Below are 27468 nucleotides of genomic sequence, written 5' to 3' on the forward strand. Positions count from 1 at the left end.
GACATCTTGAAGGTTTTTGGAATAGGATGAGGAATAGCCCCGTCGTTGTATGGCTGTTCGACGAATCGGCCAACATCGCATTTTGGTAATAGCTTAGGGGCGCCTGGTATTTTGTCAACCCTTTTCTGATGCTCCTTCATTTGATCACGGAGTGATTTGTTCTCATTTTCCATCTCTTCCATTTTCTTTAAGATGGCCATGAGTGCATCGTCATCTGCATCAGTGACAGGGCGGGTGTTGCCCATGAGTATAGTGCTTGGCTCGCTGGTGGTAGCTGCGATTTCTGTAGATGGTTAGTCTTCGACATTTCCTTGAGGGGGTTTTCGAGCATGTTGCTCAGAGCACTTGTCAACCACTCTTCTAGCAGTTTTTTGACTGTTGGTGGTACTTCCCCCACCGTGGACGTTGAGGCTCCCCTTTCGCGCAAGACCGTTAGATCCCCGTGTGGAGAAGGTGAGATCTCCCCCTTCGGTGTAACTCTTGGTGTTGTATTCTTGATGTCTTCTCTACCGGCTTCGTTGAGGGAGTTCAGGAGATTGTTTGAGACATCTGCTATCATCTTCAGCCTTGTGAGCACGTGATTTTTGCCTCACGAAAACTACTCCAAAATAAATCAAAAATAAAATAAATTTCTTTTACTGTGCAATTTTTGAATTTGCGTGGTGTTTGTTAAATATTTGTGTTATATCCGTAAATGTTTACTTTGTCATAACAAAATGAAAATTAAAATAAAAATATATGTTTCATGCATATCTAGGATTTAATTATACATTTAATAATTGATTCAAAATAAAATCACAAAATATGCATTTGTTCTATTTTAAATATTTCACTATGTGATTAATGTTTGGTCTGTGTGTTAATTAATTGTTAAAAGGTAATTAATATCTTTGGAAGGGTAATTTTTATTTTTATAATTTTAATTAAGATTTTAATGATTAACAATAAAATTAGAAAAAAAAATATAAGTTGTAAAAAAAGAAAATCGGACCTGGACCTAAATCCAGGCCCAAACAAAATGAGCCCCATAAGCCCAGTCCAAACAAACCTGTCCGGTCCAATTTACACGAGCCAAAACGACAGCGTTTGGTCACGCTTCATCAAGGACCGTTGGATTGAATCAATCCAACGGCGGAGATCTCACCCCCTTACCCGTAACCCTTTACCCGACCCTTTGACCCGATCCAGCCTGACCCCGAATTTCAACCAAACGACAACGTTTGATTAAGTGAATTGATCTCAACCGTGCATCTTAATTGATCCAACGGATGAGATCAATCCACCCCACCCCTATATAAGGCCCAAACCCCTACCCCGGCCCCTAACTAAACACCCCCCTCCTCTCTACTGTTCATCATCCCCTCCGAAATCACACCCTAACCCTAGCCGCCCTCATTCCCCACCGCCTGAAACCCGGCGGCAACAACGCCGCCGGTCACCACCTTAACACCCCAGAACCCCCCGAACATCCTCTATCCAAATATGTTAGCCACTTGGCTCGAATCCTCCTGAAGTTTCTCGAATCTTCATTTGAAGATTCGAGCCAAACTCGGATCTAAACCAAACAGCCCTTAATTAACACCATAGCATCCCCTATCCATCCTCATCACCGATCTGTTAGTAGCATGGTTCGAATCTTCATGGAAATACTCGAATCTTCATTTGAAGATTCGAATGAAACCTAACCCTACTCAGATTCCTTCCAAATTAACACCAAATGACCCTTAGGCTTCCCTCACCCTTGTGTCATCTTTGGTTCCCTTCGAATCTACCCGGAAATGTTCGGATTTAAAATCCAAGATCTGAAACCCTAAATTTTCTAATCTTGGAATTTTTTTTAATTCAAATGAAGGATTGAGGTTTAATCGACCTTAGTCAAAGTATTTTCAGTTGAAAATACTTCGACTAAGGTCTGTTTGATTTCAAAAACCCGAATTCAAGTTGAGTTCAAGTCCGGTTGAATTTGAAGGTTCAGAGGTATTTTTTCTATTTCTTTTGTGTATTCTACGTGTATTTTGTTTGTTTTAATAACTTGTGTAATTTTTTCCATATTTTTGTTTATTTGTTCTATGGATTCTGTCTCCTACCCATCTACTTAATCCAAATATGAATTGTTTCTGTTGGTTGTGATTAATTACAATGTGTGTAATCGACTCGATTAAGTTCGTTGATTAGTTGTATTGTAAATCTTGTTTTTGAAAATATTGACTGAAACAACCTGTTTTGAATGGATTATTTTGTTGTAATCAGTTGTTTCTTATTTGATAATCGGTTTAATTAATACTCGACAATTAAAACATCTTTGTTTATAGTTCAATAAAATCCGTCAAATGGATGTTGTATGAGTGTTGATTTCTGAGCATTGAGTTTCAGGGCATTGTCAGTATATCGACAATGCTCCTGTGTTTGCCTGATTCTGGTTCAATGTTGAAGTTCAGTTTGAATTGTTATAATAATTTCAGTGTAATGTTGTTATGATGTTAGTTCTGAATTCAAGTTTACAAAGGTTGGGTAAATACAATTATATTAGGAGGTTAATCATTAGGAATTGGTTGTTAGCTGCTAGACAAGTTTAAATTCAGATAACTTGTTAAAATCTGGGACAGTAATTACAGTAGGAAATCTGGGACATTTCCGGGAATGAAACAGTTAAAACAATGAGGGTAATATGTTAATAGTAGTGTGCTGAAAGTGGAAGTTAATGGCTATTATTTAAAGTGATAATGGGAAACAAAGGGTAATGGGGCTGCTTAGAATCAGGATAAGATCACTTAAAGTATTCAAAAGCAGATGTTAATGGAACTTTCTGATTTTAAAAGAAGAAAGGGGTCCAGGCAGCACTTAAAATGAAAGGGGCAGGCCTGTATAAATACAGGGAGCTGGACAGAGATGAAAAAGAAAAAGGAGAAAAAATCTGATTTGAAGGACAGATTTTAGGGCTGAATATCAGTTTTCAGAGAGAGTTTTTAAGAGAGGGAAAAGATAAATTTGAGTGTGGAAAATCATAAGCAGAAAAATCAGAAATGAAAATCTGAAGAGGAAGAAAAACAGAAAAAGAAACAAAAGGAGAACACACATATACACACACAATCTGAAACATATGTAGAAGAAGAAAAGAAAAATCAGAAACATATTTCTGAATCTGTCCGGGTCTGTTTTTTTAGTGGCATTTTTTTGTTCAAATCTGAAATTTCTCAAAAGAATACTGTTACTGTGCATTTGGGTTCCTCGGGTCTTATTATTGCTCAAAATTGTGGAAATACTGCTATTCTGCTGATTTTTATTACTGCTGCAACTGCTGAAATTTACTCCTTCATTTCCAGGTACATATCTTTTAAATTCTATGTTGGAAAGAGACTCTTCATGACAAATCAATGAAGCTTGAATTGCAATTCTATTTTTCATTTATCTAAGTTCATTATTGTAAATTTCAGTTTTGTTTCATGTTGGTTAATATAGTATTATGCTTGACATGATAATTATCAGTTGATCATTCTCTTTTGAAATTCATATAAGTGTTGTAATAGTATTATATATTCCCAAATTTTCATTAAGGGAAGATATAATTAAGTTGTCAAGGTAGGGAACATGGCATGAAGATTGGCCATTATTTTTTGGTGTTATAAAGAGTAATGTAGAAATAGCAAGAAAACTACACGAGTAACCTCTATTGTTAAATAAGGTTAAAATGGTGTTGGTGGTGTTTTTCATGTATAAGATAACAGATGCATGTATAACCATTAGTGAAAAGTGATTTGATATAACTCGTTACGATGTTAGAATGTTATGAATGTTTTCAACGTACAGTTGGGTTGCATGTAAGACAATTTTATCGAATCAGGTTTGTATATTAATTCCTTTCTTATCAACTTGATGCCTAGCTACCATCGTAAGCAGAATTAACAAAATAATTAGGCCTATTAGATTAAAAGCAAGCATATGAGAATAAGATGAGATATACAAGCACAAATTGCAACACTTTATATCAATGGTAATTAGAAATAGAATTTGCACTAAATAAAAATAATGAAAAATTGTTCAAAAATACTTCTTCCCTTCATAAATCATTTTTGTTAATTTCATATACAATTCATTCTTTGGCATATATATATGTTGTATTTGCTAAAAATAGTATTAATCATATTTTTATTCTTTTCTTTGAATTTGAATAGTTTGGATGAATATAATTTATACTCGAAAATTATAATCGACGGGCAACATTTAATAAGTTGTGAATTCTTTTTAAAAAATTTAAAGGCATCCCTTAAATGTGAATTTCTCAGGATTTTCATATAAAATGTGTAGATATAATAAACAATTCGTGGAAAACCCATAATACCATTAAGAATATTTGGCGTAATTAGGAATACGTTCGTGTAACCTGATTATATTGCTAAAAGCAATTCGAATTATGCGTTCGCGCAACTTCGACTGAACATTTTAATAAAAGGGATTTCTTCGAGGATGTAAAATAATTTCATATAACCCGGGATGTGCAGTTCATTGTTTAAATATAAGGGTGGTGACGTCCTTAATTCTATTTTAAATCACGAACATATGAATTTGTAATAAATGATATAATATGGTCAATTATATTGTATACACGTATGCGTGACATGATCCTCGTAATTATGGAAGGTATATAATACGAATATACGTACGCGTAGTTCGTTTATATAATTGTAAACAATAAGTACAAGCGGTAGTAAAATCATGCAATAAAAACGTATTTAGTAAAATCAAGATAATTAAGCCAATAATAAAAACAGTTGAGCGACCGTGCTAGAACCACGAAATTCGGAAATGCCTAACACCTTCTTCCGGATTAACAGAATTCCTTACTCAGGATTTCTGGTTCGCAGAATAATAAACAGAGTCATATTCTCCTCGATTCAGGAATTAAAACCGGTGACTTGGGACGCCTTAAAATTCCCAGGTGGCGACTCTGAAACAAACAAACAAATCCCGTTTCGACTGTCCTTTAATTGGAGAAAACTCCCTGCACCCTCGCGGGGGCGGAAAAAGGAGGTGCGACAGCTCTGGCGACTCTGCTGGGGACGAAAGTGCTACAGTGTAAACTGTAACCCAGAACCATTGGTTCAGGGTTTAAAGAATTCGAGCTTAAAATATCTGTGTTAATTGGCTTTATTTACTATATGATTTTCACCTGTTTATATGCTAATATGCTAAATGTTGCTTTTTACCGCTTTAATATTATTTGAATTGTGAATATATACAACTGCTACGAAACCTCCTTCTTTCTGAGTCTTCTGAATTTATGGTGCACACGTGCGCGTGGCCCACCTTTCTGTTAAAGTCATACCAAATAAGACGAAGTTGGGACAAGTAACAAGGCCGGGTAGACTTTCGTGCTCCCGGTACGTTGCCCCCGCTTCGGCTCAAACTGTCCATTTGGGTAAGCCAGGTTTAGAACAATCAACCTCAGGTTTTTCACCTAGAATAACTCAGCCATGTATCGGATCCCTAGTAGGAACGTCTATTTGCATCATGTACATTTGGCCTTGGAGACTCAACACAGGGGTTGGGTCTGTCTAGGACAGGTGAACCCGAAACAAAAAGATCATCCTGATGCATCCTACTTGCTACCTGTGCATTCATTTGCCTCGAACATGCTTGTTGACCAGCTTAAATGAAATCATGGTGAGAACCAAGGAATAAAATGGGTTGTTTTAAAAATTCCCAAAAATAGTTTTAAATCTTGAAATAAGGGTATTTAATAAATAAAAAATTGAATTTTTTTTAGTGTATATTTTTAAAATGAGTCTTGACTTTATTAAAATTAAATTTCAGATACAAAATGAGCACCACACAAAACCCCCCATCCACGAATACAGAAGAGTTTCTATTTCAGCTTCAAATGTGGTGGTATGATTTAGGCGAAGATGGTCAAAAATGGGTCGTCAAGCATTTGGGAAGTCTCACGGATGTCATGAAAGTTAAACCCCGTGATGATCTGATTGCGGCGTTAGTAACTTTTTGGGACCCTGTTCACAATGTCTTTCGTTTCTCTGACTTCGAGCTTACTCCTACATTAGAGGAGATAGCTGGATATGCTGGTTTTGACGGAAGTCTAAGAAATCAAAGCCTGATATTCACAAAGTCTCCCTCGGTACATCGATTCTTCGGTCTTCTGAACATCAGCAGTCAAATCAGGAAAAGCAATGTCATCAATGGATGTTGTTCCTTCAACTTTTTGTATTCAAGGTTCGGAAAGTCAGATGGGTTCGAAATTCATGAGAAATGCCTTACTAACAGGCAAAACAAAGACACTTGGCAGATTCACCGTCGCTTTGCCTTCATGGTGGCTTTTCTAGGAATCATGGTCTTCCCAAACAAAGAGCGAACAATTGATATTCGCACCGCGAAAGTTGTGCAAATCCTCACCACCAAAGAAAATCACACCCTTGTCCCCATCATTCTCTCAGACATTTATCGGGCTTTGACTTTATGTAAATCAGGAGCAAAAGTCTTCGAAGGATGCAAAATTTTGTTGCAAATGTGGGTGATTGAACATCTCCAACAACAGCCCAAGATCATACAGTATGGGCCAAACAAGGATAATTACATCGAGAGTTATGAGGAAAGAATAAAAAATTATCAGGCTCCAGAAGGGATAGAAGCATGGGTATCTCATCTAAGGGCTTTAACGGCAAATCAAATTGAATGGACTTTGGGATGGCTCCCGATGAGGGAAGTGATACACATGTCAACTTCAAATAGTTATCTGCTACTATTGGGATTGAGAAGCATCCAGCCGTATGCGCCACTAAGAGTCCTAAGACAACTAGGGAGATATCAAGTAGTTCCTGATGATGAAGATTTGAGTATGCAAGTAATCGAATTACACCCAGAAGCCACTATTCCTGAGGCTCTACTTCAGCAGATGTGGAATGGATGTCGATACTTGAAAAGTGATACTCAAGTCCCAGACACTACAAAGGGTGAGATAAATCCTGGATATGCAAGGTGGTTTGAGAAATGGTCTCGTGTGGACGATGTACCAGAACCCGAGCTAAGAAGGCCAACAAAAAGACCCCATATTCAAAACTTTAACGATAAAATCCAAGAGCGGTTGATCTGGGGAGAAAAGGAAAAAGGGTACAAAGCAACTATCCATGGCCTAAAAGAAAATCTACGGAGCCTCAGTCTGGAGAAAGATTTGCAAGCACAAGAAGTCGAAGGCGAGAAGAAGAGTCTAGCTTGTGAGAATGAAAATCTTCATGCTCGATTCCAAAAAATGAAAAGAGTTTCTGAAACACCAAAGAGGAGCTGGAAGGATCAAAAAATCATCGCCAATCTTTTTGAAAGAATGCAAGATTATGATTCCATTCTTGCGGAAAACGAAAGGGCGTTGAGCAAAGCAAAAGAAAGGATCCAACAATTAAACGAATAAGCCAGATCTAATAAGGAACGCCAAGATAAGCAATCCGAAAAAGACAGGGCACAATTCAAGAAGGAAAAAGACCATTGGATACGACCAGAAGACCAGCTTCATGCACAACTAGAAGAGGCAAGAAGATGCAACAGAGAACATCAACAAGCAGACATCGATAAGGAAAGAGCGCATGCAAGATTAGAGCAGGCCAGACTCCGAGCTCTATTAGAGTCAGCTCTAGATCGTGAAAACCGTGTCAGAGATATAGCCACCACTCGCCAGCAGCAATTGCAGGACCGAGACCAACGTCTCCAAGATTTCAGGGCACAAATCCACGACCTGGCGGTCTACGCCTCTCAAAGTTACGTAAACTGCCAAGGAATAGATTATGAAAGGTTTACAGAGCATGCACTCATTTTTGCCCGTCATCTAGCAATGGAGTTGGAAAGGATGTATCGTACGCTGGGAGGTCATCCAGGTCAAGCCCCACATTGAGCAAATAATCTAATAATTTACAACACAAGTGGAAAATGGGGCACGTTGTGAGATGTTAAGAATTGTATCTTTTATTTAAGTGTGTGTGTTTCAAGCCATTTTCTTACAAAGTTTTCAAATGTAATGTCTGTTCATCTTTGTATAATGAATAAAAGTGTTTGCCTCATGTCCAAACTATGCAAGGTCTGATTCATACGGGGGCATGATACGTAGGCAATCTTTATAAGATTCGACCACCACAATAAGGAATATAATAAATAAAATAAAAGTGAGTAACAATAAAAATTTCAAGAAAGCTGGGACGACACAAGCGGCCGAGCAAATGCATAATAGAAAGGGGATATTTGTCTAGGAGCATTGCATCTCAACGTGTAATTATATATGTGTTAAACTCTCAAGACTAACAAGTTTGTTCATTTCCAGAATTCAAGCAATTAGTTTCTCTAAAGAGTATACTGGCATATTATCATTATCACACGAGATCAAAAGGACCAATACCCGAAAGTATGTCTATCCCAGATGTTGACACAGGTATTGAGCTAGAGGAGATGGATGTTGGGAAAATGAAAGAAGAAATGTTTAAACTCAAGCAGCAAATGGCTGAGATGTACCGGGCCTGGTCTACAGGGCAGTTACCCCCATCTTACCCAACTAACCCTGCTCCATCAATGACCCAAACTCAGGATAATATTACCACTGAATTATACCCAAATTTCCCCATTTACCAGCACTACCGAGGCACCACCTCTCAGACACCGCAGTCTCCACCTCCGAAACCAGTTCCATATTTTCCTCCACCTATGACTCCTGTTTTCGTAGCACCTCCCCCGGCTACATTCCACAAATCTCCTAGTGAGCCTACATTCCAGGCCCAGGACAACCAATATTACCCCCGGAGCCCACCCTCAAAGCCTCCGAAATCCATTCAACTGCTCCTCGTTTTGATCTCCCAACCGAAATTGACAAGCCAGCCAAAAATGCTGAACAAGAAGAGATGTTCAGGAAGGTCAAGAGTCTAGAACAATCGTTCAGAGACATACGAGGATTAGGTGGGCAAGTCAGTGTAGCATACAAAGATTTGTGCTTATTCCCAAATGTACAATTACCAGTTGGCTTCAAGATGCCCAAATTGACCTATACAACGGGCACGGCGACCCAGTAGCCCACTTAAGGGGTTTCTGCAGCAAAATGCGAGGAGCTAGGGGAAAGGACGAATTATTGATGGCTTACTTCAGTCAAAGTTTAAGCGGATCAGCTTTGGAGTGGTATACACGCCAGGACCATGTGAGATGGTACACCTGGGATGACCTGGCACAGGCATTTGCATACCATTTCCAATACAATCTGGAAATCATCCCAGATCGACTATCTTTGACAAAATTTGAGAAGAAACACAATGAAAGTTTCAGAGAGTACGGCTTCCGGTGGAGAGAACAGGCAGCAAGAGTGGATCCTCCTATGAAGGAGAGCGAAATGGTAGACTACTTCCTCCAAGCCTTGGAACCAACTTACTATGCCCATTTGGTTTCAGCGGTTGGGAAATCATTCAACGAAAGATGGGAGGTATGGTGGAAGAAGGCCTCAAGACAAATAAAATCATGAGCTATTCAGCGATTAAGGCGACTACTCAAGCTATTCAAGGCGGGGTAGGAGGAATCGAAAGAAAGAAGAGGGAGGAGGCAGCGGTAGTTGATTCAGGAATTTGGTCAGGACCCAGAGGTTCACCGCCTTACTATAATCAACAACGACCTCGCCAATCAACTTACCACCATGACTCATCCCAACACTACTATCACCCTTCGGAGCCTCATTTTTCCATTAACCATGCACAAGCATACAACCAGCCACCTTTTCACGCTAATTGGCGTGCTCCTATTATACCAGGTACTTACCCACGAGCCTATCCCGGACCAGGTTTCAGGCCTAGGCCAGCATTCAGGGGAGAAAGGGAACAGAAAAAGAAAACCTACACTCCATTGGGAGAGTCTTACACTAGTCTGTTCCACAAGCTGAGACAGTTGGACATACTAAGACCAATACAATCCAAGCTACCCAATCCTCCTCCAAAGAATCTGGACTACACCATTAGCTGTGAGTATTGCTCCGGTACACCAGGCCATGATACGGAGAAATGCTGGCATTTGAAAAATGCAATACAAGAGCTGATTGATACTAATAAAATCGAGGTTCAAACCCCCGAAGCTCCCAATATCAATAGAAATCCAATGCCAGCCCATCAGGAGGCCAATATGATAGAAATCATACAAGCTGATGGGGAGACAAAGAAGCCGTCACAAACTGTCATGATGATCAGGTCTCATAAAGCCGAGCCAGATAAGCAGTTAACAGAGGAGAAGCCGGTACCTAAGCAGGACAAAAATGGTGATGAACCATTTATGGTAGTCGAGAAGGGACCATCAAGCAAAGTTGCCACAAAACAAGAAAGGCCGAAAGTGATAGTACCAGGGGTTGCCAACAAACCCATTGTATTCGTGGAAGGAGCTCGTACAGATCGGGTTATTATCACACCTGTAACCCAGCTGCCAGTGATCAACAACAAAGCCATCCCATGGAACTATGAACAGGTGACTGTAATGTACAAGGGAAAAGAAGTCAAGGAAGAAGTGTGTGAGGTGCAAGGCTTGACTCGTTCTGAAAGATGTTTTACGCCCGAAGAGTTAAGAAAAACTAAAAATGATCCAACACCAATAAAGAGAGCTGTGACGGAAGAAGAGGCGGAAGAGTTTTTAAGAAAAATGAAACTCCATGACTATTCTGTTGTGGATCAATTGAAGAAGACGCCCGCTCAAATTTCATTGTTGTCATTACTGATCCATTCAGAGGAGCACCGTCTGGCTTTGATGAAAATCCTGAATGAGGCTCATATTCCTGAAAAAATCTCTGTAAATCATTTGGGAAGAATAGCCAACAGAATCTTTGAGGCAAACAGAATTACATTTTCTGATGATGAATTGCCTGTGGAAGGTACCGAGCACAACAGAGCTCTTTACCTCAACGTGAAATGTGAAAACTCTGTAGTAACCCGGGTATTGGTTGACAATGGGTCAAGTGCAAACATCTGCCCTCTCTCCACTTTAAGCAAATTGAAAATCAAAGAGGAGAGGATCCAGAAGAATAGTATTTGCGTACGGGGTTTTGACGGTGGAAGCAAAGATTCATTTGGTGACATAGTGTTGGAACTAACAATAGGGCCAGTTGAATTCACAATGGAATTCAAGTGTTGGACATAACTGTTTCTTACAACTTGTTGTTGGGTCGACCATGGATCCATGCTGCTAAAGCAGTCCCGTCAACACTACATCGGGCTGTCAAGTTTGAATGGGATCATCAAGAAATAGTTGTGCATAGAGAAGAAAGTTTAAATGCTCACAGCAGGGCCATTGTACCGGTCGAGGGAATAGAAAATGACCAGGGACCATGGGTATACCAAGTGTCCAACACAGTGTCGGTAGAGAAAATTCCAGAGGGGAAGTACCTTCCGAATCCAAAGATATCCTCTACATCAGTCATGGTAGCCTATGAAATGTTAAAAATGGTTTTATACCCGGCAAAGGTCTGGTCTCATCTTTGCAAGGAATTATACAACCAGTATCTCTCCCCGAGAACTGGGGAGCCTTTGGTTTAGGATTCATACCCGCTATCACCAACGTGAAAAAGGTCAGAAAGCTGAAACAAAAGGCATGGGTTCTGCCAAAACCAGTCCCACATCTATCAAAGTCTTTTGTCAAGACCGGTGTTAAAAAACGTCCGATAACAACAATTCCTAAATCCCTGGTCAATCCTGAGGAGGAATTAATTGAAAGATTTGAGAAATTGTTTGACGATGTGAATATGGTGGAAAGCGGGGAAGGTTGTAGCAACGCAGAAGTTCAATTCGTTGGGCCAGAAACAAAGCTTAATAATTGGAAAGCCACTCCTCTCCCCATTCGAAAGGAGTCTTGGTAGTTTATTTTGATTTTCTTTCAGTTTGTTTGGGTTACCTCAGGGTTGTAATCCCAATGCTTATCTTACAGTTTGTTTGAAGTGTGCAAACCTTGTTATCTTTCATCATCCAATAAAAGCAGTTTCCTTTTTATTATCATTCCTGATAGTTTTCTTTTCTTTTTCTTCTTTCTTGTACAGTTCTTTTTACGCTGGCTCTAGTGATATGGCATGCATGAGGAATCCTCAGCCCAGTCTTAAAAATCAATCTGGTTCCGAAGTAATAATTCAAGAAATATATTGTGATTATGAATCGGAATATGATGAAGATGAGATTTTTGAAGAGATTAGTAAAGAGTTAATTCATTTTGAGGAAAAAATCAAACCTAACTTGAGTGATACCGAGAACCTATTTTCCTGATGAAGAAATAATGCATATCGACGAGATCGAGCAAATTGAAAAACCTGGTTGGAAACTTTTCTTCGATGGGGCTGCTAACATGAAAGGAGTCGGGATAGGAGCTGTAATCATCTCTGAAACAGGGCATCACTATCCTGTTACGGCTCAACTGCGATTTTATTGCACCAATAATATGGCTGAATATGAAGCTTGTATTATGGGGTTAAGGCTAGCCGCAGACATGGGTATCCAAGAAATCTTAGTCATGGGAGATTCGGATCTTCTGGTACATCAAATTCAAGGAGAATGGGAAACCCGAGATTTGAAGCTCATACCATACCGACAATGTCTACATGATCTTTGTTAGCGGTTTCAATCAGTGGAGTTCCGGCATATTCCAAGGATCCATAATGAGGTCGCCGATGCATTGGCTACTTTGGCATCAATGTTGCACCATCCAGACAAAGCTTATGTGGATCCACTACATATTCGAGTCTACGATCAGCACGCTTATTGCAATATGGTTGAAGAAGAATTTGATGGCGAACCATGGTTCCACGACATCAAGGAGTATATCAGGATGGGGATATATCCCGCACAAGCCACAAGAGATCAAAAGAGGACCATTAGGCGATTGGCAAATGGATTCTTCTTAAGCGGAGGAGTTTTGTATAAAAGAACACCAGACCTTGGATTATTAAGATGCATAGATGCCAGACAAGCTACGGCTGTCATGTCTGAGGTACATTCGGGAGTTTGCGGACCCCACATGAGCGGATATGTACTGTCCAAGAAAATCCTCCGAGCTGGTTATTATTGGCTTACCATGGAGCGAGATTGTATCAATTTTGTGCGCAAGTGTCATCAATGCCAGATACACGGAGATTTGATTCACTCTCCACCATCCGAGTTGCACACAATGTCGGCACCATGGCCCTTCGTTGCCTGGGGCATGGATGTGATAGGCCCAATTGAGCCTGCAGCATCCAATGGGCACAGATTCATTCTGGTAGTCATTGATTATTTTACCAAATGGGTTGAGGCCAAGACATTCAAATCAGTGACCAAGAAAGCTGTGGTCGATTTTGTCCACTCAAATATCATATGTCGCTTCGGAATCCCAAAAGTGATCATCACAGATTACGGTGCTAATCGTAACAGCAACTTAATGAAGGAAGTATGTCAACAGTTTAAGATTACACATCGCAACTCTACCCCATATCGGCCCAAGGCGAATGGAGCAGTCGAGACAGCCAACAAAAACATAAAGAAGATACTTCGGAAAATGGTAGAAGGTTCAAGACAATGGCATGAAAAATTACCATTTGCATTATTGGGATACCGCACTACTGTTCGCACTTCAGTAGGAGCAACTCCTTATTTGTTGGTGTATGGCACTGAAGCAGTAATTCCTGCAGAAGTTGAGATTCCTTCCTTTCGGATCATCGCCGAAGCAAAGATTGATGATGATGAATGGGTCAAAACCCGTCTAGAACAGTTAAACTTGATTGATGAAAAACGATTGGCCGCAATATGTCATGGTCAATTATATCAAAGAAGAATAGCAAGAGCATACAATAAAAATATGCGTCCACGGAAGTTTGAAGTGGGTCAACATGTGCTGAAACGTATTCTTCCACATCAGGTTGAGGCAAAAGACAAATTTGCCCCGAATTGGCAAGGACCATTCATTGTGACCAGAGTATTATCGAATGGTGCACTATGCTTAACAGATATTGAAGGCAAATGCATAGATATGGCGATCAATTCTGACGCGGTAAAAAGATATTATGCATAACTTTTGAATATTGGTATTTAGCATTATTTCGAAGATTGGAATGACAAAGGCAATTTATTCTGCTATCCAAACAATATACCCTTTGCTTCCCCTTTTGAGCCATATTTGTTTCGTTCCTACCCTCTTTTTGAATCAATGAAAATCAACTATGAAATAACAATTCAAAAAAATCACTATTATTTGGTGAACTACGTTTGACCTGATTCCTCAAAGAAGGATACGTAGGCGCCTCACGGCTCGGTCATAGGGTGCACAATATGCATAATGTGTACAAAAGAAACATCAAGAGACCCCAATCAAGAAAACTGGGGCAGGAGTTGTATTGGAAATAAGAAAAAGATTCCAAGATTTGTAATTTTAAACCCATACCAAAACTGTTTAGTTTTTGATACCTTTCCATTTCCCACCACATACCAAAAAGACCTTTCGACCAATCTTAGAAAAATGCTGAGTCAAACAAATGAAGATGGTTCATAACACTCTGGTACAAACAAGAAAAGAAAGTAAAAATGAGAGAGTCTTATAGGTGAAAACCCACACGGGCACCATAAGGCGATGGAAGTTGAGAGAAAGTAAAAATAAGAGAGTTTTATAGGTGAAAACCCACACGGGCACCATAAGGCGATGGAAGTTGAGAGAAAGTAAAATGAGAGATTCTTATTTGTGAAGACCTTCGTAGGCACCATAAGGCGAAAAAGAAGTAAGAAATGAACAAATGAGGAAGGTTTATCGGTGAAAACTCTTTGAGATATTGCAAGTCCAACAGGTCTGTAAAATGAAAAATGAAGTTGGATTACGGAAATTTTGGGGAAAACAAAAATGAGACAATTGAAAGGAGATTGATTAAAAGACTGGGTTGATTAATCCAAATTGCATACCATGATCATTGGCGCCAGTGACTCCAATCAGATAAGTCCTTTATTCCTTCGTCAACGATCATCCAAATTTGGATTTTTCTTTTTCATTCTATAATTGTCGAAATCAGCGTGTTTCGTCACTAATAATCTTACTTTTCTAAAGCTTTGAGATAAGTTTTATTCCAAACAAATAAGAAGGAATGTCAAGGTATACTACCAAGATTCAAGGTTACATGATGCAAAATACGGCCATGAAAGGCGGGAGATAAAAATAATAAGATATGGGTGTAAGAAAAATGGAATCAAAAGCGGATCAGCAATGTCAGGAGAACATATGATTACGGTTAAAAGGGTTTGAAGGAAAACATACAGAGGGGAATCCTATAGTTAAGGATCAATTACAAGGACAAACAGTCTTTCAATCATTTCAAGGCAACAAAACAAGACAGAGAAGCCCCACCGTCGGCAAGAATGCCCAGTTTACCCTCCTGTTTTAAAACTAACAAAGTTTTCTTTGATTTTAAAACAGGGGCAAAAACAACATTTGTGTCAGGAAAAACCCGATGAGAAGAATTAAAGAAGGAATCAGGCGTCCACCTAGAGAATGAGGATGAGAATTAAAGAAGTCAGGCGTCCACCTGGAGAATGAGGATGAGAAAAGAAGGAATCAGGCGTCCACCTGGAGAACGAGGATGAAGAATTAAAAAAGGAATCAGGCGTCCACCTGGAGAATGAGGATGAGAATTAAAGAAGTCAGGCGTCCACCTGAAGAATGAGGATGAGAATTAAAGAAATCAGGCGTCCACCTGGAGAATGAGGATGAGAAAAGAAGAAGTCAGGCGTCCACCTGGAGAACGAGGATGAAGAATTAAAGAAGGAATCAGGCGTCCACCTGGAGAACGAGGATGAGAATTAAAGAAGTCAGGCGTCCACCTGGAGAATGAGGATGAGAATTAAAGAAATCAGGCGTCCACCTGGAGAATGAGGATGAGAAAAGAAGAAGTCAGGCGTCCACCTGGAGAACGAGGATGAAGAATTAAAGAAGGAATCAGGCGTCCACCTGGAGAACGAGGATGAGAATTAAAGAAGTCAGGCGTCCACCTGGAGAATGAGGATGAGAATTAAAGAAATCAGGCGTCCACCTGGAGAATGAGGATGAGAAAAGAAGGAATCAGGCGTCCACCTGGAGAACGAGGATGAAGAACTAAGAAGGAATCAGGCGTCCACCTGGAGAACGAGGATGAGAATTAAAGAAGTCAGGCGTCCACCTGGAGAATGAGGATGAGAATTAAAGAAATCAGGCGTCCACCTGGAGAATGAGGATGAGAAAAGAAGGAATCAGGCGTCCACCTGGAGAACGAGGATGAAGAATTAAAAAAGGAATCAGGCGTCCACCTGGAGAATGAGGATGAGAATTAAAGAAGTCAGGCGTCCACCTGAAGAATGAGGATGAGAATTAAAGAAATCAGGCGTCTACCTGGAGAATGAGGATGAGAAAAGAAGAAGTCAGGCGTCCACCTAGAGAACGAGGATGAAGAATTAAAGAAGAAGTCAGGCGTCCACCTGGAGAATGAGGATGAGAATTAAAGAAGTCAGGCGTCCACCTGGAGAATGAGGATAAAGAAATTAAGAAAAAGTCAGGCGTCCACCTGGAGAATGAGGATGAAGAAGTTAAAAAGAAGTCAGGCGTCCACCTGGAGAATGAGGATGAGAATTAAAGAAATCAGGCGTCCACCTGGAGAATGAGGATGAGAATTGAAGAAGTCAGGCATCCACCTGGAGAATGAGGATGAGAATTGAAGAAATCAGGCGTCCACCTGGAGAATGAGGATGAGAATTAAAGAAGTCAGGCGTCCACCTGGAGAATGAGGATGAGAATTGAAGAAATCAGGCGTCCACCTGGAGAATGAGGATGAAGAAATGAAGAAATCAGGCGTCCACCTGGAGAATGAGGATGAGAATTGAAGAAATCAGGCGTCCACCTGGAGAATGAGGATGAGAATTAAAGAAGTCAGGCGTCCACCTGGAGAATGAGGATAAGAATTGAAGAAGTCAGGCGTCCACCTGGAGAATGAGGATGAGAATTGAAGAAGTCAGGAGTCCACCTGGAGAATGAGGATGAAGAAGAAATCAGGCGTCCACCTGGAGAATAAGGATGAGAATTGAAGAAATCAGGCGTCCACCTGGAGAATGAGGATGAGAATTGAAGAAATCAGGCGTCCACCTGGAGAATGAGGACAAAGAGTTGAAGAAGTCAGGCGTCCACCTGGAGAATGAGGATGAGAATTAAAAAAGTCAGGCGTCCACCTGGAGAATGAGGATGAAGAAAGAAAAGAAGCAGTCAGGCGCCCACCTGGAGAACAAGGGAATACAATTAAAACAGCCGAAGTCAGGCACCCACCTGGAGAACAAGGGAATACAATTGAAGTGTTGACGTCAAAAGCCCGCTCATATGAGAAAGGAGCACACTTAGAGTCAATAAAGCAGAGGAGTCCAACAAAGTCCCCAGCAGGAAACAACAAGAGTCCCAAACAGATAAAGAAAGTATGGGACACAATGAAAAGGAATACAGAATAAGCCAAATGCCCAAGAGTCACCAAGATATCAAGACAACAAGAAACGCAAGGGCATGATCTAGATAAGATTTTATAATTCATGTACCATAGTCTAGTTTAGCTTTTTGTATTAACTTTAAAGCAAGGTGTAATAAGGAGGTCAGCAAGCAGTTAAAACAGCACGAAGTAGCAGTAACATCACAGTTCCATGGTAGTCCCAGCTACCCAAAACTTTCCGAACTACATTGACCTGATTCCTTTATAGCCAAGGATATATAGGAAACCTTTGAAGCAGGGGTTCGGTCAAATCTTTCAAAAAATGCTTCCCACGGAGTATTTGAACGGGTAAAAATCGCTCGTATCCGCTCACTTTATCTTTGCACGAAAACTCGTTGAGTTTCCGCACAAAGTGGGGCAGCTGTGAGCACGTGATTTTTGCCTCACGAAAACTACTCCAAAATAAATCAAAAATAAAATAAATTTCTTTTACTGTGCAATTTTTGAATTTGCGTGGTGTTTGTTAAATATTTGTGTTATATCTGTAAATGTTTACTTTGTCATAACAAAATGAAAATTAAAATAAAAATATATGTTTCATGCATATCTAGGATTTAATTATACATTTAATAATTGATTCAAAATAAAATCACAAAATATGCATTTGTTCTATTTTAAATATTTCACTATGTGATTAATGTTTGGTCTGTGTGTTAATTAATTGTTAAAAGGTAATTAATATCTTTGGAAGGGTAATTTTTGTTTTTATAATTTTAATTAAGATTTTAATGATTAACAATAAAATTAGAAAATAAAAAAAATATATAAGTTGTAAAAAAGAAAATCGGACCTGGACCTAAATCCAAGCCCAAACAAAATGAGCCCCATAAGCCCAGTCCAAACAAACCTGTCTGGTCCAATTTACACGAGCCAAAACGACAGCGTTTGGTCACGCTTCATCAAGGACCGTTGGATTGAATCAATCCAACGGCGGAGATCTCACCCCCTTACCTGTAACCCTTTACCCGACCCTTTGACCCGATCCAGCCTGACCCCGAATTTCAACCAAACGACAACGTTTGGTTAAGTGAATTGATCTCAACCGTGCATCTTAATTGATCCAACGGATGAGATCAATCCATCCCACCCCTATATAAGGCCCAAACCCCTACCCCGGCCCCTAACTAAACACCCCCTCCTCTCAACTGTTCATCATCCCCTCCGAAATCACACCCTAACCCTAGCCGCCCTCATTCCCCACCGCCTGAAACCCGGCAGCAACAACGCCGCCGGTCACCACCTTAACACCCCAGAACCCCCTGAACATCCTCTATCCAAATATGTTAGCCACTTGGCTCGAATCCTCCTGAAGGTTCTCGAATCTTCATTTGAAGATTAGAGCCAAACTCGGATCTAAACCAAACAGCCCTTAATTAACACCATAGCATCCCCTATCCATCCTCATCACTGATCTGTTAGTAGCATGGTTCGAATCTTCATGGAAATACTCTAATCTTCATTTGAAGATTCGAATGAAACCTAACCCTACTCAGATTCCCTCCAAATTAACACCAAATGACCCTTAGGCTTCCCTCACCCTTGTGTCATCTTTGGTTCCCTTCGAATCTACCCGGAAATGTTCGGATTTAAAATCCAAGATCTGAAACCCTAAATTTTCTAATCTTGGAATTTTTTTAAATTCAAACGAAGGATTGAGGTTTAATCGACCTTAGTCAAAGTATTTTCAGTTGAAAATACTTCGACTAAGGTCTGTTTGATTTCAAAAACCCGAATTCAAGTTGAGTTCAAGTCCGGTTGAATTTGAAGGTTCAGAGGTATTTTTTCTATTTCTTTTGTGTATTCTACGTGTATTTTGTTTGTTTTAATAACCTGTGTAATTTTTTCCATATTTTTGTTTATTTGTTCTATGGATTCTGTCTCCTACCCATCTACTTAATCCAAATATGAATTGTTTCTGTTGGTTGTGATTAATTACAATGTGTGTAATCGACTCGATTAAGTTCGTCGATTAGTTGTATTGTAAATCTTGTTTTTGAAAATATTGACTGAAACAACCTGTTTTGAATGGATTATTTTGTTGTAATCAGTTGTTTCTTATTTGATAATCAGTTTAATTAATACTCGACAATTAAAACATCTTTGTTTATAGTTCAATAAAATCCGTCAAATGGATGTTGTATGAGTGTTGATTTCTGAGCATTGAGTTTCAGGGCATTGTCAGTATATTGACAATGCTCCTGTGTTTGCCTGATTCTGGTTCAATGTTGAAGTTCAGTTTGAATTGTTATAATAATTTGAGTGTAATGTTGTTATGATGTTAGTTCTGAATTCAAGTTTACAAAGGTTGGGTAAATACAATTGTATTAGGAGGTTAATCATTAGGAATTGGTTTTTAGCTGCTAGACAAGTTTAAATTCAGATAACTTGTTAAAATCTGGGACAGTAATTACAGTAGGAAATCTGGGACATTTTCGGGAATGAAACAGTTAAAACAATGAGGGTAATATATTAATAGTAGTGTGCTGAAAGTGGAAGTTAATGGCTATTATTTAAAGTGATAATGGGAAATAAAGGGTAATGGGGCTGCTTAGAATCAGGATAAGATCACTTAAAGTATTCAAAAGCAAATGTTAATGGAACTTTCTGATTTTAAAAGAAGAAAGGGGTCCAGGCAGCACTTAAAAAAGAAAGGCCTATTAGATTAAAAGCAAGCATATGAGAATAAGATGAGATGTACAAGCACAAATTGCAACACTTTATATCAATGGTAATTAGAAATAGAATTTGCACTAAATAAAAATAATGAAAAATTGTTCAAAAATACTTCTTCCCTTCATAAATCATTTTTGTTAATTTCATATACAATTCATTCTTTGGCATATATATATGTTGTATTTGCTAAAAATAGTATTAATCATATTTTTATTCTTTTCTTTGAATTTGAATAGTTTGGATGAATATAATTTATACTCGGAAATTATAATCGACGGGCAACATTTAATAAGTTGTGAATTCTTTTTAAAAAATTTAAAGGCATCCCTTAAATGTGAATTTCTCAGGATTTTCATATAAAATGTGTAGATATAATAAACAATTCGTGGAAAACCCATAATACCATTAAGAATATTTGGCGTAATTAGGAATACGTTCGCGTAACCTGATTATATTGCTAAAAGCAATTCGAATTATGCGTTCGCGCAACTTCGACTGAACATTTTAATAAAAGGGATTTCTTCGAGGATGTAAAATAATTTCATATAACCCGGGATGTGCAGTTCATTGTTTAAATATAAGGGTGGTGACGTCCTTAATTCTATTTTAAATCACGAACATATGGATTTGTAATAAAGGATATAATATGGTCAATTATATTGTATACACGTATGCGTGACATGATCCCCGTAATTATGGAAGGTATATAATACGAATATACGTACGCGTAGTTCGTTTATATAATTGTAAACAATAAGTAAAAGGGGTAGTAAAATCATGCAATAAAAACGTATTTAGTAAAATCAAGATAATTAAGCCGATAATAAAAACAGTTGAGCGACCGTGCTAGAACCACGGAATTCGGAAATGCCTAACACCTTCTTCCGGATTAACAGAATTCCTTACTCAGGATTTCTGGTTCGCAGAATAATAAACAGAGTCATATTCTCCTCGATTCAGGGATTAAAACCGGTGACTAGGGACGCCTTAAAATTCCCAGGTGGCGACTCTGAAACAAACAAACAAATCCCGTTTCGACTGTCCTTTAATTGGAGAAAACTCCCTGCACCCCCGCCGGGGCGGAAAAAGGAGGTGTGACAAGCCTCACTTTTTTTTCCGCCATTGTTGGTTTTTATGAGGTTTGAAGAACAGTAATCGTCACTTTCAAGAACCTAGATGAGAACTATGATTTCAACTATGGAAATCCCTATAGACAGTGCCAAATTGTTTGACTCAAAAGATGTTAAGACCTTTTTGAACAAATCAATCGAAGATGAAGGGGTAAATCGTAGTTGAAGATAATAATCTCTAGAATAATAATAGGTAAAAAGAAGAGAGTTGCAAAGTTTTTTTTCATTCAAGATTGGTAAGTTTCCCTTGAGTCTCCCCCTTTAAATATCCTTTTTCATTCAAGGTTCGTGAAACGACATGCAAAAGATCTTTTTTTAGGAATATTCTCAATGTCCCCTAATATGCTTACTCTACCACCGAGGTCTTATTATTTTTTCTCTTACTACAAGGTCGTACCCTTCTAGGCATCAACTCGCAGGTGTTCGGCCGTCTGTCGTGCTCACTGCAGGTCGTGGTCGGTCAAATTCAGACCCATACAGCTATACCTAGTAAAAACCTGGACAAGACTTGGGTAAAAAGTGACTTGGGAGAAATATCATCTAATAGAGTTGAAGTAGGATTCTTCTTATAGAAGGAGAATCCTTCACTTTTTTGGAGGAGGATTTTCGGTCAAAATAACTCTATTAAAGGAAGACTAATTTCACCCATTAACTCACCTTTTAGAGTTGTATTGTTCTTGCCCATCCAAAGCAAAATCATCTAAGGTTTTACTAGGCAAATAACAGAAGACTGCAGTCCTGGATTCTTGCTGTTTGGAAGATTTGTGCAACTATTTCAAGAGGTTAGTGCTTCAAATCTCGTTATTATTGCATTGTCTAGTTTACATGTATTTGATGCATGGTTTGTATGCTTGCTTCCGCTGCGCATGTTCTAACAATAAGGATTTAGAGGAATATGGTAGTAGATTAGTAAGTAGTCGAACGCATTTCTCTTTTATACCTACATTGCTTTTCCTTTACAAGTAATACTAGTGTAGTCTAGTATTTCATATTCTTAGATTTCTATTATTACTTGTTGTTTCTGTTGCTTTGGTTATCTTATTTTCTGGTTGTAGTTACTATGTTTTTTCTCATGGCTTCTTCACCGCCGTATCTTTTTTTTAAACTGATATGATTATGTTTTCCTTGAGCGAAGGGTCTATCGGAAACATGATCAGTTTCTCTATCTTCACAAGATAAATAAGGTTAAGATCTATACGTACACACTATTCTTTTTAGACCTCACTTATAAAAAAATTACACTGCATATGTAATTGTCGTTGTTGTAATCCGAGTAAACCCTCCCTGCGAAGTTTAGGATAAGGTAATTTCACTCCCTCTTCAAGCATTCGTTTGCCTTTGGGAAAATATAGATTGAGAAAGAAAAGTAGCAATAAGCAGTTGGTCGGCTAGGGGTGTACCCCATTGTCGGGTCCATAAGTCAGTTGTGTTTGTGAGAATGAGAAATGGAGCCACATAGGACCGGGCTTCTAAATCACGCTACCAAAGTTCCGCTACTAACGGTCCTTAAATTGACCGTTATAAAAGTGTGTATGTGTGTGGGTGTCGCTGAATATTTAATATTCAAAAAGTTGTTGACACGTCAAGAATAATATAGTACTCTGAAGTACTACTTGCATGTTAAGAAAATTTACCTGACTTTAGCAGGAAACTTTACATTTCTAGAAAGATTTTTCTGCCAGCTCTGAGTTACACTTGCATTCATTTCACTGCCACACCCCACACGCCATTCCACTTGTAAATTAAAGAAAGAAGCTTTACTTTGAATCTGTGCCAAATCTCAAAATAATTCAGGTTAGTGATGCAAACTGCATAGTTAAGACTACAGAAAATTACCTATACGAAACAGTTCAGAATTATTTATTTTTTGACATGCACCTTAATTCACATGACTCTTGTAATAGCCTAATGACCAATACTTAAATAAAACTTCCATCCAGTTCGTTGGAAAATTCGTTTTATTTTTGTTTTCTTATACATAAGATTTATTTGCAGCCAACTTGGGAGCTTAATATGAGAAAGATGACTGAAAAGAAAGGTAAATGATATAAGTGCATGCATCTTTTAGGTGCAATTTGCTTCTTCTTCTTCTAATATGAACAATTTCTTTGGTGTTTTGGATATACGGCTTACTTATTTTTCCTTTTACATAAAATAGCTCAAGAGTTCGATTTTGACATTTTCAAGACTTAAGTACATCAATTTGTTTTATTTTTCTTTTCCTTTTCCCTTTTGCCAGCGACAAAAACACAGCTCACCTAATATACCCGTTTGAATATTCTTTTTCACTTTGTCAAAAAAAAATTAATGATCTAATACTCTTTAGATATAAATTATTCCATTTTCAAACATCATTTTCGAGCTCCACCCAAGATATCTAAAACTAAAAGCTCGTTATCTCTAGAAAAATTAACAGCAAATTTAATAAAACCATTAAATTACAAAACAATTTGCTTTATCCATAATAATAAATACCGTAAATCAGCAAACACGTGGGCCAGCCTTCATCCTTCACAAGTGGCAACTCTTGATCCAGCTCAGCCCAGAATCAAACCTCTCTTTTACCCCTATCAACGGTCCAGATTTCATCATAACCCACAAACCGCGTCCCCGAGCCTCCACGATTATTTATACTCCTCAACCCCCAAAGCACTTTTCCATAACCAATCCACTTCACCTGCTCTTCCTTTGATTCCTTTACAGTTATTAACACTCACCGGAAAACTCAAAACACTCACTGGAAAGCAAATAATTTCGGTAAGGTTATCGAAGAAATTAAAATGGCGCCGTCGACGAACAGTTTAATTCTATCGCTTAAGGTTGTACTAATATCAATTGGTGCAGTTTCCTTAGCGATGGTATTAAAAGCGTCTATTCCGTTAGTTTTTTACGAACTCCCAACTATTTGGAGTGCCGTTATAGCTTGGCTTAAGCCTCCGTATCTCTACGTTGTGATCAACGGTATTATCATCATCATCGCCGCCACTTCTCGTTCCTCGAACCATAAGGAGTCCAGCTCCAGCGATCAATTTCAGCCGTTGATTACTGCTAGAACACCTCCACAGTCAGATTTGATAGCGATTGCTCATTCGGGGCTTCATTCAGTCCAAAGTGAAGTGAAGGAAGTGTTGGAGGCGGCCTCGCCGCTGCCGGTGAACGAACCGCTGGTGTTGGAGGTTAAGCCTGTGGTGGTGAACGGCTCTAGTATTGTGGATGTGAATCCTGCAGATGAAGGTGTGAATGATGAGCCTGTTGACAGTGATGCGATTGTGATTTCGAAATCTGTTGTGGCTCCAGCGCCGGAAGCTGACACTGAAACTGAGCTTCTTCTACTGAAGGCGACGGAGAAACCTCTGGTTTCTTCTAGGTTTGGTAACCGGAAACCGCCTGTGAAAACGAGTCCAGAAGGTACGTGAAAACTACTAACCTTTTTATTTAGTGCTCATTTACTACTAGACTATATTTGAAGTCACGACATTTTCTTTTTGGCATAAAAGAATTTCAAATATTTTTATATGTTTGAATTTTTGATATAAGAAAAAAAATATAGTAATTTGAAATAGGTAGTATTTAAAATATTTTTATAAATAGTAAAAGCAAAAATTAATTTTTGACATTTAAATATTAATTGTGTCACATAAATTCATGAAACAAAGTAAACAAAAATGTATTTTATGTTATATATATTCAATAGTTTAAAATTTATTATTTAAAAAGCCTTTTCGAATTTCCAATTCACATAAAAATAAGGTATTTTCATCCCTTTTTTCCCTGAATCCTTACATAAAACGGGACGTGACGAGAAAAAGTACATGAGTATATTGTTAGCTATATAAAGCAAACGCCGCAAATGGCGTCATCTGAAAATCGCGTCGACGTCACACTAGAACCCTTATCTCTTGTTCCTATCCATTTATTCAGATAAAGTATCTATCTTTGCAACTTCTATTAAATAAAATTTTGAAATTAATATCAGAAATAAATAAATGGACAATTTCAGGGCTGAAGGCACTGAGGGTGGCGAGGTCGAAAAAGCCGGAGACATTAGAGAACACATGGAAGATGATAACAGAGGGGCGTCACGTGCCACTCACGAGACACCTGAAGAAATCAGACACCTTTCAAGACCACAGACGTCACGTGACGGTGGACGCTCCGGAGGAAAACGAGAATTCCACCACCTTTCAACAGCCGCAGCAGCAGAGGCACGTGCTTAAGTCGGAGACGTTTAAGGACCGAACAAACTACGACTCGCCGTCGGCTTCGCCGTCTCCGTCGGCAGCGAAGCTGGTGAAAGAGCCGTCACCGAGTGCCGACGAGTTGAATCGGCGAGTGGAGGCGTTTATCAAGAAGTTCAATGAAGATATGAGAATGCAGAGACAACAGTCTATGCAGCAGTACATGGAGATGATTAACCGTGGCGTCTAAAGTAACGTCTTAGTAAATTACTCTTTTTTAATCTTCATTTCCAGTAAAAAAAAGAAGGGTTTTTTTTCCTTTTAAAAGAAAAGGTTGACAAAGAAAAAAAAAGGGAACAAAAAAGAAAGGGGTTTGCAATATGGATTTAACTTTTTTGGTTTTTGGGTGACTAGTTCTTGTTTGATATTCATGTATTGAAAATAGGAAGTATAGGGAACCTCTTACTGTACAAATTAAAGTGGATAAATCAAATACAGTGAATTGTTCTTTTATTGATATAATTTATTAAATGAAGAAAATCGAATATAGTGTAGTTACAGTTGTTGCAGATGGTGTATTAGTGTATATTTTATGAACTTCATTATTTAATTCGTTTAATGACTTAGAATTATTGCGGATGGTGCCTTAGTATAGAATTTATACTTGGATTAGCTAATATCAATAATTAAACAGTGAATAAATACAATTTTAAATTTTTATACTGGAATTAATATCCTAATCATCTAAAAGGTAGGAATTAAATACGGTGGAAGATATAGAATACTTGACATATACGGTGGAAGGTCTACAAACTCAGAAACTTTTCAAGATTAAGTGTCTAAACGCTAATTTATTGACTCAATTCGAAAAAGTTGTATTTCAAGTTGATTAAGTAAAACCCACCTCTTTACCATGGAAAAAGAAAAAGGTTGTGCATGTCAATGAAACTTGTGTAGCCTAGGACAATAGAATTTAATTTTGTAAAGAGTTTTTTCATCTTTTGGAGCAAACATCAGGTGCATGTTGAAGCCTCCTAACAGCTAAATGGAGATTTCCTTATAGTTTTGTGTTTGTAGGGTTCTTTAATTTTGTGCTATTTTCAGCGTCTTCAAGTGGTGTTTTTCTGCTCGTTATTTATAGGTCATATAAAACAACTTTAATGTTACTCCAATGCTCCTTTTTATAGCGTCAATGCATAAAAATTAAATTAGAAAAGTCATATTTTTTTCCGCCAATGGGCGTTTTGGAAGCTTCGGAGTTGAGACATATGTTTGAGTGAGGAGATATGGGGGAGGAAAGGGCACCAAAACGTGTAACAACTTACTACTGACATAGTTGTTTGGCTCTTCACAAACTGTCGGTGGATTTGGATTAACCTTAGATTTTCCAACTTGCAATTTGTCCCCATCTTTTGGGTCAAATTTTCCCGCAAGAAAAAAATTCTTATGTAAAGCCAAACTCATGTTACATCAGATAAATTAGTGCTTTTGTATGTAAGAATATTAGAATTCATGTTTTATTTTCGATTGTCATAATTATATTTTGAACTAAAATCACATTATTAGACGCACAAGTTGTAGCTCGTTTAGTAGTACTTTGGTACCATAATGGCATAATGTTAATACTACATGTTTCATTTCCCATTTGACATTGGAATTCTTTTCTCAAATATTTGTTGTAACAAGTTCTAAAAGTATGTAATTTTATTTGGAAAATTGAGATTTTGTTCATTTAAGAACGACAATTCAAGACGATTACTTGCAGATTCTCTAACCAAAAATATTCGTACTTTGTGCACATAAATTTCCGAATATATATATATATCTATGAACATATTGACGGAATACTACCATAGTGGAGTGGGAAGAGAAAAACAAAAAGGGGTTACAGAAATCGGACTCAAATGCAAGTGATTGCTTTTAATTTTGATCCCTTCGTTGAAGGCAAGTAGGAGCTCCAAGTAACAAGTAATTTTGAGTCAATCAC

At 38.4% G+C, this 27468-nt stretch overlaps 1 protein-coding gene across 1 annotated transcript; it reads left to right on the forward strand.

Moving 5' to 3' along the window:
• Positions 1-23951: 23951 nt before the first annotated feature.
• On the forward strand, positions 23952-25992 carry LOC107831048 (uncharacterized). The gene is made up of 2 exons (XM_016658762.2): positions 23952-24711; positions 25304-25992. Exons 1-2 carry the CDS (start codon positions 24084-24086, stop codon positions 25729-25731), a joined length of 1056 nt encoding a protein of 351 aa, XP_016514248.1. The 5' UTR covers positions 23952-24083; the 3' UTR covers positions 25732-25992.
• The last annotated feature ends 1476 nt before the right edge of the window (positions 25993-27468 follow it).

Source organism: Nicotiana tabacum, chromosome 3 (genome assembly GCF_000715075.1).
Source record: "Nicotiana tabacum cultivar K326 chromosome 3, ASM71507v2, whole genome shotgun sequence".
NCBI lineage: Eukaryota > Viridiplantae > Streptophyta > Magnoliopsida > Solanales > Solanaceae > Nicotiana > Nicotiana tabacum.

Coding starts and splice junctions, on each gene's coding strand:
- LOC107831048 (XM_016658762.2), top strand. CDS start 24,084: ATGGCGCCGTCGACGAACAGTTTAATTCTATCGCTTAAGGTTGTACTA. Junction 24,712..25,303: donor TGTGAAAACGAGTCCAGAAG/GTACGTGAAAAC, acceptor GGACAATTTCAG/GGCTGAAGGCACTGAGGGTG.